We start from the raw sequence: 16,862 nt of genomic DNA, 5'->3' as shown, positions 1-16,862 counted from the left end.
TCGTTTAGTTGCCCGGCGGCTTTCCGACTTGCAATGAGTGAAGCCACCAACTGGCCCGCCGACAAAAAGTTGACGACATAGGCCGACGGGTCGGCGGCTTTGGTGTGTCGAGCGCCTAACACTATTTAATTTTTATTTTTTTACAAATAAAAGTTAAACCCGTGCTATGCAGAGGAACAACTGGGACATTTATCGCAAGCGGCAATAACAAGCTCTTTGATGATTACGTTTGGGTAATTAAAACAACACTTTTATATTGTAGTTAATTTTATAAACAAAATAACAATATTATTTATATTTTGGCAACTTCCACGAGTCTGTCCGTTGCTTTATTTACATTCACAATAATTATTTACAACATAGTTAGTGTGCACACAAACCAGCTCATAGCCGTCCTATTGCAGCAAACAAACAATTAATGTTTACATTACGAGTTACGGCACTCAGTGCACTCCGCGTCCGAAATACTGAAGGCACAATTTTAATGTACTTTATATTCAGATCTCGCGAATCAACAGTTTCACAACGCTGTTCACGTGTTACTTATTATTTTGTACAAATAATTAATTACATAATAAATTTTGAAAATAATATTTGTTTGCCAGACCTATAAATGTAGTACTTATATTATATTAATAGTTATTGTTAAGTCATCAAATCCGCAAATATAATTAATTTTTTATACTCTAAAAATATATTTTCCTTATACTAATAATTGTCAAAAGGGACGGTATTATTTGTAAAACGTTTAAATTACTTTATAGTAAATACTCTAAAGGTAAGTAAAGGAGATTAAAGATCTTTCATTTAATAAAATTGAAAAGCTATGTTCAATTTTATTAATATAAAAATATAACAGAGTGCACTGAAGGGATTTGTCAACCCGATGAGGTCTAGAATAGTACCCTGCCACCGACGATACACACACTTCGATAATACTTACAACTTATTTCTACATTATTATAGTGATTGAGCGTATAATTAATGTTTTTGGTATTCTGTTGCTAACTTGAGTCCGAACAGATTCAATACTACAAGCTGTGTATGCATTAGTTCAATGTAGTAGTTAAATGGTTCTCTTGTTAGTGTAATATATTTGATAACATACTTATACTCAGCTACTCATTGCCACACTATACATTAACGGTGTGTATTTGGGATTGTATATTTTAAGTATTAGACAGATTCTATAGAGCAGTGATTGAATAAATTCAAATGTACAACTACATTAGCAACGGTTACAATCCATACAAGTACTTTATGTACATTGCGCACACAGCTGCATTTATAATAAATATTAAATATGAAATGTCACATGATAGATAACAATACATTGAATTATATTAAAATTATTATATAAAAATAAATTTCAATAGAAAAAAAGATATCTGAAAACAAAAAAGAGTGTAGTCGTTAAATTTGTATATGCAAAAAATGTAAAAGAAATTCAAAAGAATTGAATTGATTGAGAACACCTCAATAAGCATAAAGGTTTAGGTTACGAGATGGAACACACTACATCTTACATGTAAACTACAAATGCTTTAATTATTATATGTACAACACTTACAGTACGTATTGAATCAGAATATATATTTTAGTGCAATATTATTTTGGGAAATTATTATATTACTATTACAAGTTTTGAAAAATGTAACTTTTAAAGTTTTGTCAGTAATACGAACACTGTTTTTTATATAATATTGACACTGGTTTAACTATTAACACACTCTCTCTTTCTATCTCTATCTCTCTCTCTCTCTCTCTCTATATATATATATATATATATATATATTTAAATCTTTTAAAGCAACACCCACCGCGCTCACAGCCAGCTTAGCTTCTTCAGTTCATTGATATGTTAATTCGCATAGCGCGTCATTTCTAACTACAGCAATTCCATAAAACACATTAAATGTTTGTCTTGAAAACCAGCACCTTGTTAGAGTACCTTCATAACACCATATATCAAGTATCATGGTCATGTACGCAATATTTACAATATAAACACATTCCGGAATCTCCTTAGAAGCTCTTATCGTAGGAACTGCTCGTCGGCTGCGGCCACGGTGCGGTAGAGGCGCTCGTCCGTCGACACGAGCCGAACCGAAAAGGTGTTCAACGTTAAGGGCGGCCCTTGAACTATTTGCACGTTGCCAGCGTTCGCCTGAAATTATTCCATCAAGTATATTTAGGATAGTACTACCGGCCGATTTCGTTAGGGACCATCATAGGTCATCAATTCTGGAAAGGTTATTACATCCCAGTATTCGTCATAACATAAAGTTAAATCATGCGCAGTTTCTCTGTCAGACTCTCGACGGATGCTGCCGTCTTCAGCCTCAAATCGACAGTTAACTACTACACCTAACTACACAAACAGGGGAACTTCTGTCTATGATTGCTTCTTAGCCTAAGCCGTGCCTTTGACTTAGTTAACTATCAGCGTCTATGGCAGAAACTAAAACTTTCTAATGTACCACCTAAGACGGTGAATCTTTTGAGATACTGGAACGACAACCAAACTAACTTTGTAAAATAGGGTAACACCGTTTCTAATGATTATATACTGGAGTGCGGCGTGCGTCAGGGTAGGCTGACCTCTCCGGATCTCTTTAACGTTTACGTTAATGACCTAATTGAGGAACTTGGAAGTACAAGGTTTGGATGCCACATAGGCACAACGTGCGTTAATAATTTCAGTTACGCTGACGACATGGTTCTTCTGAGTCCCTCAATTAGAGGATTGAGGAGATTATTGAGCGTCTGCGAACGGTGCGTGAGTGAGCATGGCCTCAGGTACAATGTAAAAAAGACGCAAATGATGGTGTTCCGCTCGGGCAGAGGCCCGGAGAGGTTACCGCTGATTTCTTTGGATGGTGTACCGATCGAAAGAGTAGAGCAGTTTAGGTACTTGGGACATATTCTTACTTCGGATCTACGTGACAAACTCGACATTGAGTGTGAACGAAGGAACAGCCAAAGGGCTCTTCGGTGTAATATGATCGCATGTCGGTTCGGGCGATGTAGTACTGAGCCAAAGCTGACGCCGTTTCGAGCATATTGTCAGTGTTTACACGTGTCAGCTGTGGTGCAACGGCACGAAAAGTGCATGCTACTAAGCATGTTAAGTATTGGCGTGCCGTATATCGCGACAACAACCAGAAATAGTTTCATTGTGTAGACTAACTTAGTTTTAAGGATAAAGTGTTACTAACAATAATATAGTAAAAAAATTGTAATTTTTTGCATCTCAAAATCTTTTGTTTGGATTGGATTTGGATTTGGATGGACTTTTGTTGTCTGAGAATAAATGATTATTATTATTATAGTAACGCAGCGCAGAGATAAAGCAAAAATAGTAGAGCAGGAGAAGCTCACCAGAAAAAGCGTGGCGAGAAACAGCTTGGACACGTCCCCCGCGTCGTCGGCCGTCCGCGCGAGCAGCGCCGCGAAGGGGCTGCAGGGCGGCAGCGCCTGCGCCGCCGCCAGCAGCGCGCCGGCCGAGCGCTGCACGTCCGCGCCGCGCGCCTCCGTCGCCGCCGCGCGCGCCACCACGCGCTCGCGCCACGACGCCCACTCGGCCGAGCCGGGCAGCGCCTGCGGCACGACTTCGTTGACTACTGACCACCGAGATACAGCGCGTGATAACGAGGGCGAGCTACCGCGAGCGCCGTGGCCCCGGGCGCGGCGCAGTCTTCGTTGCGCGACGTGTCGGAGTCGCCGAGCGAGCTCTGCTCGAAGAACCCGTCGTCGTCGCTGTCGTCCGGGCGCCGCGCCGCCGCCGCCGCCTCCGCCGCCAGCGCCGCCTGCACCGCCTCCGACGTGCTCCACCCGACGAAGCCTGCCGGAGAATGCGTAACCCCCCCGTGTAATATTTACTTTGAATTCGTTTCGATCGTCGGCGTCGGTTATTAAAGTTGAAGTACTCCATAGTCAATAGTACTTCGTAGTTGCAGTAACTCACCTCCGACGTCGACAGAGTCGGAGATATCGAATCCGCGAAAATCTGGAAATGAATATTTTTCTTATTACACGTTACGTCTTAAATGTGACGAAAGGTTTTATTTAACATAAGTTAATTTAAAATGGATACCTAGCGCGCTCGTGAGCGGCTCACCGGCGAGCGCGCGGCGGGCGTCCAGCACGGCGGCCTTGCGCGCGCGCACCACCCGGGCGACCCACTCCTCCGGGATGCTGAACTCCTCCACGCGTTGAAATCTGCGCCGCAGCCCTGTGAATATATATATTTTTTAATTTCTTATATTGTTATAAATATTTTTTTTATATTTTGCGAGTCGTTCAAATATTACTAGAAAATTAATTAGAATAACCTCCCAGTGTCTATACAGCATCTGTTGGTTTTTTATGATAGCCATTGACTCGCTAGCAGTTAATCGAAGCCAGTTCAACCAGCCGCTTATCACATTTTCTACCACAAAAGAGCAATATTTAGTACTGTTGTGTTCCAGTTTAAAAGATGAGTGAGCCAGAGTAACTATAGGCACAATTTATGATGCCTCGTGTTGCATTGGAATACAAATAATATTTGGTCAATTAAAATTAATTATAGTTTACAAATCTTAATACTATTGTCATTAAATAAAAAATGTCATCTAGTTAATAATAAATACATATTATGATAAAAAAAATTGAAATACAATAATGTCAATTGATTTAAATAAAATTAGTTTAATTAAATTCAATAATTATAATTATTATACACTTATTAACATAAATTCAAAATTTCGTTTTAGTTTTTAAAATTATACTACTAATTAAATTATACTAGAATTTAATTTTAAGGAGGTCACAGACATTGTAAAGGCACAAAAATTATTAGATAATTTTTTAATCAGTTTTTTTTTATTTGGCATCGTTAATGATTTTATGTCGTTCGGTAAGTAGATGTATATTTTTAATGACATGTAATAAACGTTATTTATAATAGGGACAAATGTTGTGTGAAGAACACACACACATACACATGTGTGTATATATATATATATATATATATAAATATTAATATTAATTAAGACGCAAACCCGAGTGGACGGCGTTGTTAAAAAGCACCGATGGCTTGTGCCTACGCGCCGTCCACGATCGTCGCAGCGGGCAGTGATGTTTTACTGGCATTACCCTCCACAAGTGATATACTTCGATCGCCCATAACATAATTGTTTTCTCGTATATGTTAAATTATAGTTAATACGACTTCGAATATTCTTTCTGTTCTGATTAACGTGATTGACTTTATATGCATGTTAGTGTTCTCCTGACTGTATTGTGTTGTGAATTATATGTGTACGTCTGAATTAATTAGTGACTTTTATTTCGTCCGGTAACAGGCTATCGAACACATTGTTAAGTGTTATTTGCATTTGGACTGCCATCACAACTAAAGTTGCAACTGTATTTCAATATTTGTATTTTGACGTCGGTTTAAATTACATTTTAGTGGAAACAATACAAGATTTTTTAAACGAATTTCAAAAATGAATAAAGCCGGTAACACCTATATGTTTCTCTTTTTAATAGTGACTTGCAACTTGTATGATATTTATGTATGTAGGGATGGTTAATGTTTCTTACAGTTCACTTACCAGCCGTTTTTTTAAACGCTGGAAAAACGCCTTATGCGTTTCCCCCACGGGAACAGTGGGGGGTATATGGGGCTCGCCGGTGTCCAAGGCGCCGAGTGCGCCCCGAACATCGGAATACCCACTAAAAAACCAGCGGTACCCTTTCCGTCTTAACGAGGAGCGCCACGGGATCGCTTTCGCATGCTACCGTGAGTTTACTTACCAGCCTGCTAGCCCATACAACAAAAATCATAATTCAGAGCAAAGGTGACTATTTACTCAAAGCTTATCAGTTTCGTAAAGCGTTAACAATAAAAACTCACTTTTGTTCATGAGTAGTTTAACAGCACCCTCCATATGTTCGCCGTCGCCGTCGTTTCTTCTCTTTCTCTCCCTCTTCTCCGGCGGAGGCGTGGCGGGCGCAGGCGTGGCGGGCGCAGGCGTGGCGGGCGCAGGCGTGGCGGGCGCAGGCGTGGCGGGCGCAGGCGTGGCGGGCGCAGGCAGCGGCGTGCTCGTCGAGCTGGTCGGCGCCGCCGCCGGCGAGCTGGGCGGCGTGAAGCACGGCGGGGGCGAGGGCGGGGCCGCCGCCTCTATCGCCGCCTGCAGCTCCGTGAGCGGCAGGGCTCGCAGCGACGAGTCACTGACGCCTCCAGCCGCCAACTCTTCCACCAGGAGTCCATCCTGATGATGAATAATTTAAATTTAGACAGGTGTATATTTATAAGCGGCCGTATATACAGTAACACCATTTCCAGTCGGTACAATTTTGCATCTGATCAGATTGGCGACTAAATTGGATGACGGTCACATTCTCTATTTGTTTCTTTGAGTAAATAGTCTCCATACACAAGTGTACTATTTGTCCTCTATATATGGGAAAAGTGTCCTTTTATTTTCATTTACAGCTTATAGTATTTCTGTAGATGATTTTACAAGTGCTATATCAATTGTTTCTGCGCCTCGTTCATTAAACCAGTCATAAGAGCGGTTCAGATTGTTGAATGCTTGAAATAGTGGATGAAGGCAACGTCTTCTTATAGAAGAGCAAGACTTGTATGGATATGATCAATAAAATTTTACCTTTTTCATAAACCTGCTTGCTCTATCAGTTGATTTACGTCCAGTTATTTCTTTTCTAAAAGCCGAGATAGACCAGTGGTTAGAACGTGTGGATCTTAACCGATGGTCACAGTTTCAAACTCGGGCAAACACTACTGGATTTTCATGTGCTAAATGTCTTTTAATTCATTCATTAAATTCGTCTTGTGCTTGATGGTGTTGCATGAGTAATTTCACTGAAATTCTGTCACATGTGTATTTCACCGATCCTTATTGGAGCAGCGTGATGAAATAAGCTCCAAACCTTCTCCGCAAAAAAAAAAAGGAGAGGAGGCTTTAGCCCATCAGTGGGACAGTCACAGGCTGTGACTTATCTCCTTTTTCATGGAAGAGAAAAATATTCGATTCTTCCCCATTGGTTAGGATTGCTCATATGTATTTCTTCTGCCATTCCTCTTATCAGCTTCTTTGATACATTATCAAGTATCGATAGGACATCTTCATATAATACTTGGATTTATGTGTGGATCGTTTATTTTGTTCGTGTCTTTGTCAGAACAATAGTGTCTGTTTTGATGTCATAATACAATATACTCGATTCTCTACAATTACTCGACTAATTTAATTGAATATAACAAATAAAGGTGGACCTGCAATCGCCAGGTGACGTGGAAGTCGCCGAGCAGGCCGACGGGCTCCCCGCCGTAGTCCCGCAGCGGCACGTCGCAGGCGGCCAGCACGCGCGGCTCCAGCTCCACGTACACGCGCGGCAGCGTGGGCGGCGGGCGCGGGCCGGCCGCCTCGCGCCGCGCCGCCGCGCTGGCCTGCAGCTCCACCGCCGCGAACTGCTCGGGCGCCGGCGCTCTGAGCCGCCGCCGCCCGCCCTGCGGCGTCTGCGCCTCCTCCGCGCCGGGACTCGCGCTGGGTTCTCTGCGGGACGGTAACGATGCAGTGTACCTCCATCGGGAGCCGAGGCTTCGTGATCGTCTCGTCGCTGACGTATTGTATTAAATGTGTTAGAACATATCTAGAACTTGTCTGCGATGAAACTATGGCATGAGCGAAATGTTTTCAACGTTCTACTACTTGGTGGGTATACGTTTTTGCATAGTGCAATTTCCTTTATTGCCAAGCGCGATGAAGATTGGCAAAACTCAGTGGCGGTTGTAGAGATTGGAAATGCGGAATCTTAGCTAGGCCGTATTTGCTGTAGTATGTCTAGATAATGTAGAAGATACTAAATAAAAAATTAATAATGTAGAGACAAAATATTTGATTAACATTCTTTGGTACCTATATTTTATAAATATATAAGTTATTTCATGTCTCTTTGTTACCTTCCTCGTTTTAGATATAGCATTACAGATAAAATGAAATCTGACCTTGTAATTCAAGTCTGGAGGTAAAACAAATATTTATTTTAAACTAATCATACTGATAATATTAACTTGTATGAGGGACGTTGAAGGTTGTCACAACAAAGAACTCTTTGTTAAAAAATCTTTTTATTTTTGTTAATTAAGATTATGATAAAAACTCCAAAAACTTAAATAAATATCATATTTTTAAGGAAAACAATAATAAAAATGATTGAAAATGTATAAATCATACTTACTGAGTACTATTGTGTAACGATTCACTGACACTAAGTACATGTTGGTACAGGAAGTCAACCTTCCTACTGTAGATGCAGGCAGACTGCTGCAGCAACAATGCCAGCTCTGCAAAGTTTGGGATAGTGGCATTCTCTACCGCTCCCTCCTCTGCATCCAGTGCGTGGAGGCCCGCCTCCGTCAGGTACTCCTCCAACAACTACAATATTATATAGTATGCTTTGAGTTTTTGAGACTACAAGTCTGTAGTAGTACATTGTTTTTTAATAAGAAATAATTTGATTATTATTTAAGTTTGTATTTTATAATGGTATAATGACATAATTTACATACTTATATAACACAAAACAAATGTTTTTTGTATATTCTAATAAAGGTAGTAATTGCTAGTCGTCTGACATTTTGTTCGCACCGAAGCGTGTTTGCTTTTGTTTAACGACATACAGTTAGTATGCCTTCACACAGAAATATACACTAAGACATTTCAACGAAATTTTGTCCTTTAAAATAGTTTATAAAACAACATGTTTTGTATTATGGTATTGAAAAGTATTCTGTCAAAAGAGCAAAAGTGGCGGGACGGCCTTTAGCCGGGAGCGAGACTCACCGCGCTGAGGTCCGTGTCGAAACTTCGGCGGACGTCGCTGATGGGTCTCATCAGCTCCGCCACAATTTCTTCCAGTCTTTGTGAATTCATGCTCCACCGATTCCTCCGTTGAGATATATTCCTGAAAACAATGTGTTTCCATTGATAACATAACTGAGAGGCGTCGCGAGCACAACATAAGCACCAACTTATAGCTGTGGCGCGAAACTTTCTGTCATTGGCGCTATTTTGATTTGCAAAAATATATTGCGAAATGTAGCATTTCTAGGACATTTTTGAGAAGTTGTTTACATGATAATATATACCTTCGTCTTTCCCTGTAGTCGGCGTCCATCTTACAAACATAAAGTTGTGTGATTAGGAAAAACGTAATAAAAACGGTGGCCATTTATTTATGTTTTCGGAGGAAACGATCCATATTCACATATTCGCTGTCATAAGTTTGTTCGCGTTCGCGTTATGTTCTCCTTAATTATCTGTATCCACATAAATTTGCTTCGCACGCGTAGTCTATGAATAATGTTTGCAAATGTTTTTTAAAACATTAATAAGCTTTATTTTAATATTGGATTATCAATTTTTCTTTAAGCGACTATGAAATATATTAATATACTTTTACACAAAAAATAATATAATAAAATTAAGTTTATAAAGACTGAGCATAGACAAGATAAATTTTGTGACAAATTCGTTAATCTGTGACTTTTGTATGGGAATGGGAGGAGTGTTTACAAAATATAAATAATAAAAGCAATTGATCACTTAAAACCAGTGTAATTTACTGAAAAAACTATATATTTCAAGAAATATTGTCGCTAACCTTAATATAAACATTCATATGAATCTATATCTTACGTTTGCATAAGATTAGGTAAACATGGGTATGTCTCGTTGCTACTCATTGATGAAGTGTTTATTGATAATATTCAACATTTTATTTCTCGTAAGTACTTAATTTTAAATTACAATTATATCATTAAATTCTTCTTTTTCTTATTGTTCTACAATGCACTAGTGGAATAGTAATAAAAATATACCTCTTACAACACCTTACCGTCAGGTGGCCCACTTGCCAGTTTGCCTACATAATAGAGTAAAAAAAACAATTTTTTTATCTAGAATACAACCAACATAATATATGTTTAATAAACATGCACTCTTTTATAATTGCATTCTTAGAGTTGACAAAACTAAATGCATAAACACAAATAAAATAACTTTCATCAATCCCAATTGTTACTAAATAATAAAGTTGTTGTTGTTGATTATTGACCCCATTTGTATACATGAGTATTTATTTAAAATAACTAAACCTTAACATTAAAGTATAGGAGGAAGTCAACAGACAGTTCTAGAAGCAAGCTTTAGTTAGTAACATAAAACAGATGCTGAAAGCAGTCTCTTTATATAAACAAACTACCAACTCATGAAAGCTTACTTGAATATTGAACTGTATCCATCTCACTCTTTAATATCAGTATATTCAAAGCTCAAATATCTTATCAGTGTTGGTTGATTGACTGCTTTTTGATAAAATTGTACATACAACAATAATATGATATTGATTTGTTTTTTACTTTTGTGAAAACATTTATTTATAAAATACATAAAATATGTATAAAACGGTGACAAAGAGTACATTTATGACATGGTGGTGTATTTTTAACTGTCTATTGTATGTTTGTGAAATGTCAATATGCATTAAAGATAAAAAATGTGTGTTTAAGCTTAAAATCACTACTTCAATAACATGTAATCAATATTCGCATTAGAAATTATTTCTAATATAGGCAGCTAGGCAAATAAGTAACGAGTGGTCAGAATAAGAAATATTAATCATAATATATCTCCATGTAAATTTTATAATTTCACTCGCACTCAAGAATCAATAATCTTGTTTCTTCTCCTACGTGACATTGGCGAATTAAAAGCAAAAAAAAATGAATACTTTTAAATAGTAAAAAAGTCGATTTCACGATGGTTTCAAGGATATTCGTTACATGTCAGATCGTGGGCGTGGGAGTGTGCGCGTTCGCGGGCTGGGCGCTGTGGGACGGGCGCGCCTCCGAGACCAGCGCCGGCCGCGCCGGGCTCTGCGCGCTCGCCGTGTGGGCCGCCGTCCTGACTTTCGGGGCCGTGGCCGCTCTGGCGGGTAACATTAGGACATACATTGCGCTTACGTAATTAAATATTAACTAACGAGGTCGGACGGGCGCTCATCACGGGACACGTGTCGCAGGCGCCGTCCGCGGCTCGGCGTCGCTGCTGGCGGGGGCGTTCGCGCTGCTGGCGCTGAGCGCCGTGGCCGAGGGCGCGGCGGCGTGGTGGGGCGCCGCGCACGCGCCGCAACTCAAGCAGGTCGGGGGTGCACATGTACACGGTCATAAATAAAAAGGACAACGCGTATCCTCCTTCGTCTTTTCTCGACGTTCATCGCGAATATTCATGCGTGCGCAGGCGCTGCGAGACCGACTGCGCCACACGCTGCTGCACGACTACGGCGTGCTGCCGGCGCGCACGCAGATGCTCGACGCGATCCAGCACGGGGTGAGTGGGCCGGGCGGGCGGTCTCGCGGCGCGTCGCGCGGCTCTGTACCGCTGTATCCGTCGCCCACAGCTGCAGTGCTGCGGCGCCGAGAGCGCGCTGGACTGGCAGCAGGCGAGCTGGGCGCGCGCGCGCGGCGCGCTGGACCTGAGCGTGCGCGCGCCGCCCGCCACGTACCGCGTGCCGGCGTCGTGCTGCGCGCGCGCGGGCGCGGCGTGCGAGGCGGCGCGCGACGTGCCGGCGGCGGCGCGCGGCGGCGCGGGGCTGCACCGCGCGGCGTGCGCGGCGCGCGTGCTGGCGGCGCTGGAGCGCGCGGCGCGCGGCCCGCTGCTGGCGGCCGCGGCGCTGCTGGGCGCGCACGGCGCCGCGCTGCTGCTGGCGCTGGCGCTGTGCCTGCGCGCGCGCCCGCCGCCGCGCTACAAGGCCTAGGTACGGCCCCGTCCGGCCCCGTCCGGCCCCGTCCGGCCCGGTCCTAGGGGACCGTCTCTTGTATTGTCTCGTTTACTCGCTTTCAGGCCGCTCGTCGACCGCCCTCGCGAGGCTGCCCCGGGCGCCGCCGGCGGTCGGCCGGGGCGACCCCTGCGCGCCCGTCGGCGTGCGAGGCGACCGTAGCGCCCTCCTATTGGATACTTTTGTACGACGGAGCGGACCTACTTTGCGACGAGTGCGCGACGCCGGAGCGGACCTCGTGCTGAGCGACGCGACGCGATGCGATTGTTTTTTGGATCGTCTACCTGATCCGGCCGGCAGGACCGAAAGGAAATTATGAACTTTTATATAAATTATTGAATGATAACTTTATGAGGAGCCTCGCCAAGTTTTACAATGAGTGAACATGACCATTTGAATGCGTCTGAACGAAATGTCTGGTAAACGATCCACGCGTTGCGTCGTGTGAGAGCAAATGGAATGTAAAAAGATAGATTATAGCCGACATCGGCCGAGTGCCCCCGCGGGCGGCGGTCGCCGGCCCCCACGGCCGCGTCGCTGCGCACCGAACGTACACCAGCGGTTCGTCGCTCGCTGCGTGCACTCGACTGACAGAATAGTATTTTATTACATTATTTACCCTAGTCATATTATTTACGGTCGCATTCCTTACCGGACACCGACCACCGACCACCGCGTCCCTCGTTCGAGGTAATCCAGAAGGTTGTTTTGTTTATTGCATTTACTTTACTCGTTCCTATTTTTATATTTGTTTACAAACAAGACTGAAGCTTATTGATAAAAGACAAATATCTCATTTTTTATATATTTTATGTTTTCACGCATCTCGAAACGTAAAACAGACACGGAGTCTTTACACAGACGCGGCTGAGTGTGCACCGCGGCCGACACGCTCACGGGCGGGCGACGGACTCGACATTAACGTTGTGTTCGGGTTTCGCTCGCTATTACGCGGGTCCGTCCGGGCGGCGGCACGAGCTTTTGGTGTCACGTTACTTTTATTTATTCGTCGCGGCTAAAATATATAACATCCACTTCATATCAGCGGACTGAGATTCTTATTTTCTTAAACTTCTTGCTTATACTTTATTATAATGCGTAGTCGGTTGAGACCCTTTAAAGACAACCTTGTCAGTAGTCGAAATATTGAAGATATATTACTCAAGAACTGTGTAGTGCATAATATACACGCGCGGGTCGCGCCCTCAAAAAAGGTTATGGTGTGGCATCCGAAAATCAACCAAGTATGTGTCGAACGAAGGACTCACTTATGTTCGCTATCGCATTCCTACGAAGGAGTGTGCCCACAACGGTAAACCGCGCCTCATAATATAACAGACCTTGTAGCGAATCGCATGCAATACGTAAATTCGAGGTTTGTTTGTCCTTACTCCTTCGATTGGACTTGGCGTAGGTTCCACTTCAGACATATCTGAGTATTTGTACGCGTCGGCACATATTGTTTTTAAAGAACTCGTCATCGCATCTGCGACTCGAGTCGCTTTCGTTCTTTCGATTCTTAACTACAAAATCTCATATATCGTCAATATAATCTTAAAATATAATTGTCACCGAAGGACAGGATTCGGTTCGGCCGTTTTGAAGTTCATATCTCGGCTTTAAAAGTTGTTTTTTCTGTAATAATGTTCGAGTTCATAAAATATTCTTTTATTGGTTGCGCATTAAACAGAAAATGATATAACTTGTGTGTGCGCTTTCATGGAAAGCCAGAGTCGCCACAGTCTTTATATTAATATCATATATGTGAGGAATGTAACTGTTTGTGAATTATAAGTTACTTTATTATGTAAGCTCTCTTGCAGTGAGTGATCCGACTGCGATATAATGCAAAGTGTAAACAAGATCGATCGATCGATATATAATGTTACCGACTTTTGCCATAAACCATTGACGAATGCAATAAAATCCGGTTCATATAAGAATACTAATGATAATAATAGAATAATGAAGTACGTTGATGTGAGTATGCTCCGACATGTTCCCTTAATCCAAACTGGATGTAATGCCATCAATCTACATATGATGTATGGGAACGTTTTTTACTTTATGGATTATAGTTGTGGTCGAGGTCTCCCCGAGCAAGTCGAGCACTCCCGATGTGGACGCCGGTGGAACTGAAACATGTCGTTATAATAATACCACGCTAACGCATAACGATTCGACACAATTGCGTGGCCTCTTGTTTACACTTCGTGTAATAATATATTGGATGAAGTAAGCGCATGTATTTATTAAATGTTTCGTTTGGTATTAATTAATTGTTAACTTTAAGTCGTAACCAAAACGTGTGTTAGTGTTAAGAGTGCGTTGACCTCTCTAGGCTAAGTACTTGTAATTGTAATTGTGTGTCGTCTTCACGTGTAGCTGTTGTTCACTCGCTGCGACTCTTCGGGTGTCTCCTTGCAGTTCGCGTCAGGTAACTTTGCCGCTCCGAGACAGACCTGCGCTGTTATCGACTATGACCTGTAAATGTCATGAGTTAAAATATTTGATTACTTTTTCTTCATCCATTAGGATTTTCTATTCATACATATGTAATGAGTTTATTAACTCTATTGTTACTTTTTATAAAAGCAGTCTGGCCGGCGCCGAGTGCTACCGTAACATCCGCTTCATCGATCACTGGATTAGACTCCTTCAACAAAGTTGTCTGTATTAAGTACTTCGCAGTCGTCTCAGTCTGTTTTACCTGAATTTGTAATATGGATCTTTATCAGATTTCGGAAGCCAAGCTTTCTGTAACAACTTAACAAAAATAATACAAACAATATTAAAACCCGAACGACGCGTTACACTTCTGAAACCAACTACCGCGCACTCTAGTGCTGTCTATTTCACAGCGGCAAAGTTACGTGTTGCGAATATTGTCGTAATATTTGAATGCCGTGTTCAGTGTGTGTCGTGACGACGACTCCGGTTAACTCGAGGCTGGTGCGAGGAGAGACCTCGTGGCGCTGAAGTAAAAGACTGCACATATGTAATACTCACTGCCACTGTACCACCCGCAATAGACATTAAGTTCTGACTGATTTATTTATAATTATATTTTCTAGCGGCCTTCGACGACGCGACGAAGCGAACACGTGAAACTTGTACTGTTAATATTGGTACAGCTAGTGAGAGCGTGTCCAGTCGTCGGTGGCCGTCTCTGAGTACAAATTTTTACTTCTCGTTTTAATTCATAATATAATGTTTATACGGTTATGTTTTTAAGATTTATACCAATATACTTGTACGGAGGCTACGAAGCGCGCCGGCCGAGCCCTCGAGCACGAGCCTCGTTCCTCGTTTATTAATATATAGTTGTACTACTTTTAATACTTCGGTAATGTGCCGTACCGTTCGATGATCGCTAGTCGTATAAAGTAAAGAACGACGGTCTGTGTCTTTACATATCATATTTAGTATTAAGTACTTAAATGTAATATGAAACTGAAGTCTGCAAATGGATCGAATACAGAGGGAAACGACCAAGAGCGCGGCGGGCCGGCGAAGATAAGTGTAAGTTGGGTTTTCTATTCGGATATTATTTAATCTAATTTTAAGTTTCTTTTGTACAACAATATTGCACTGCGATGTTTGCGATGAGCAGCTACTGCGCGTAGAGAATTACACGATATCGCTTGATTGATATTTTAGTTTCCGTTTTAGTCTTTGCGAGTTGATCGCCGGCTGACTCGCGTCATGTTGTCGTATTGACGGATCGTCCACTGCGGCACGACTGCGGCACGACTGCAGCACGACTGCGGCGAGTTGGCGACCAGTGGCACTCTTACGCTACGGTCGCCTTAACATACGGTGGTCATAGAATATAAGTACAAAAGTACACGCCGCTACTCCATATTAGAGATATTAGATAAATAATAAACCATCGGCCTCACGGGCATGCTGAAAAACAATGTTGAATTCAGTAACTTCGCAGCGACATATAAAATATATTATAGTATTTAACAATTCAATCCGATGACTCGTTTTTTTCTTTGATAATTTTTGGCATTTTAAACTGGCGCTGCAACGATTCGAAATAACTAGAGACGCGACCCAAAGCGGTTGGCTGTTGTTTATAGGAGACCGCAGGCTTACAGACTAAAGAAAATAATTACTAAATAAAAAAGCAAACGATCTGTAATTTTGTAAAGAGGTCTTCCTTATTAAAAAAAACACTTCACGATATATAGTTCAATAGCCACAGGGAAACAGAAGGACCAGCTGAAAGCATTTACCTACTGTGGTCCTTTTGACAAAGGAATTGCATTAAAAATGTTTGTCTCGTGACGTGAATGCGACAATATAAAGGGGGCCTTGCACTTGTTAGACATATCGCCATCGCCGATGTATAGAGTATATTGAGCGTAGCATTTAGCAGTCGCAACTCGCAACTCGCAACTCGCGATTCGCGATTCGCAAGCGTCGCGGTGCGCTCGCGGTGCCATGTAGTGTAACGTGACTCGACTCTGTCACGGAATAAGTATTTTGAACACTAATAAATGTATTAACAAATTATAAAGTCTTTTATTTTGTTATTTCATTATTTGAGAAGCAGTTAATCATGTATATCATTATAAATCAGCATAGCTGGTGAAAGCTTTAGCAGATAATAGATAATTACTGAGTACAATAGATCAGCATATTAAAAAAATGAAAAAGCTTATGTAATTACTAGCTTTGCCCACGGTTTCACCCGCGTATAATTAAAAAAAAATCACTTGGAGCAGACTTAAAATATTTCAGTACAAACAATATTTTTTATTTTCATGGGATATTAGTATTTATTCGGTTTTTTCCGCAGCCGGATCTAGCTAGGGCAACATACAATTGGAATCATACATACAGAAAAACTTCATTTCCTTAAATCTATTCCAACATACTTGTATGTCTTTCCCTGTGTTTTATTTATTGTGACTGCAAACGATACCTTCACAGGAAATTGTGTCTTTTAAAATTACAACGTAAATCTGTTTTTTTAATAAGTACTATTATTTTAT

At 41.7% G+C, this 16,862-nt stretch overlaps 2 protein-coding genes across 2 annotated transcripts; one reads left to right on the top strand and one right to left on the bottom strand.

Annotated features, from left to right (window-relative positions):
• Positions 1–255: 255 nt before the first annotated feature.
• Positions 256–9,312, bottom strand: LOC126772140 (uncharacterized). The gene is made up of 10 exons (XM_050492317.1): positions 9,167–9,312; positions 8,862–8,982; positions 8,257–8,453; positions 7,292–7,571; positions 5,906–6,263; positions 4,097–4,234; positions 3,968–4,009; positions 3,666–3,844; positions 3,382–3,600; positions 256–2,167 (listed from the first exon to the last, which is right to left on the bottom strand). Exons 1-10 carry the CDS (start codon positions 9,247–9,249, stop codon positions 2,036–2,038), a joined length of 1,749 nt encoding a protein of 582 aa, XP_050348274.1. The 5' UTR covers positions 9,250–9,312; the 3' UTR covers positions 256–2,035.
• Positions 9,313–9,577: 265 nt separating this feature from the next.
• LOC126772142 (tetraspanin-11-like) lies at positions 9,578–11,939 on the top strand. Its single transcript, XM_050492320.1, has 6 exons — positions 9,578–9,804; positions 10,869–11,013; positions 11,101–11,219; positions 11,319–11,408; positions 11,479–11,835; positions 11,922–11,939. The coding sequence occupies exons 1-5, from the start codon at positions 9,739–9,741 to the stop codon at positions 11,833–11,835; spliced, it is 777 nt and encodes a 258-aa protein (XP_050348277.1). The 5' UTR covers positions 9,578–9,738; the 3' UTR covers positions 11,922–11,939.
• Positions 11,940–16,862: the final 4,923 nt, after the last annotated feature.

This window comes from Nymphalis io, chromosome 12 (assembly GCF_905147045.1).
Source record: "Nymphalis io chromosome 12, ilAglIoxx1.1, whole genome shotgun sequence".
NCBI classification, from domain to species: domain Eukaryota; kingdom Metazoa; phylum Arthropoda; class Insecta; order Lepidoptera; family Nymphalidae; genus Nymphalis; species Nymphalis io.
This window is presented reverse-complemented; position numbering and strand designations above follow the sequence as displayed.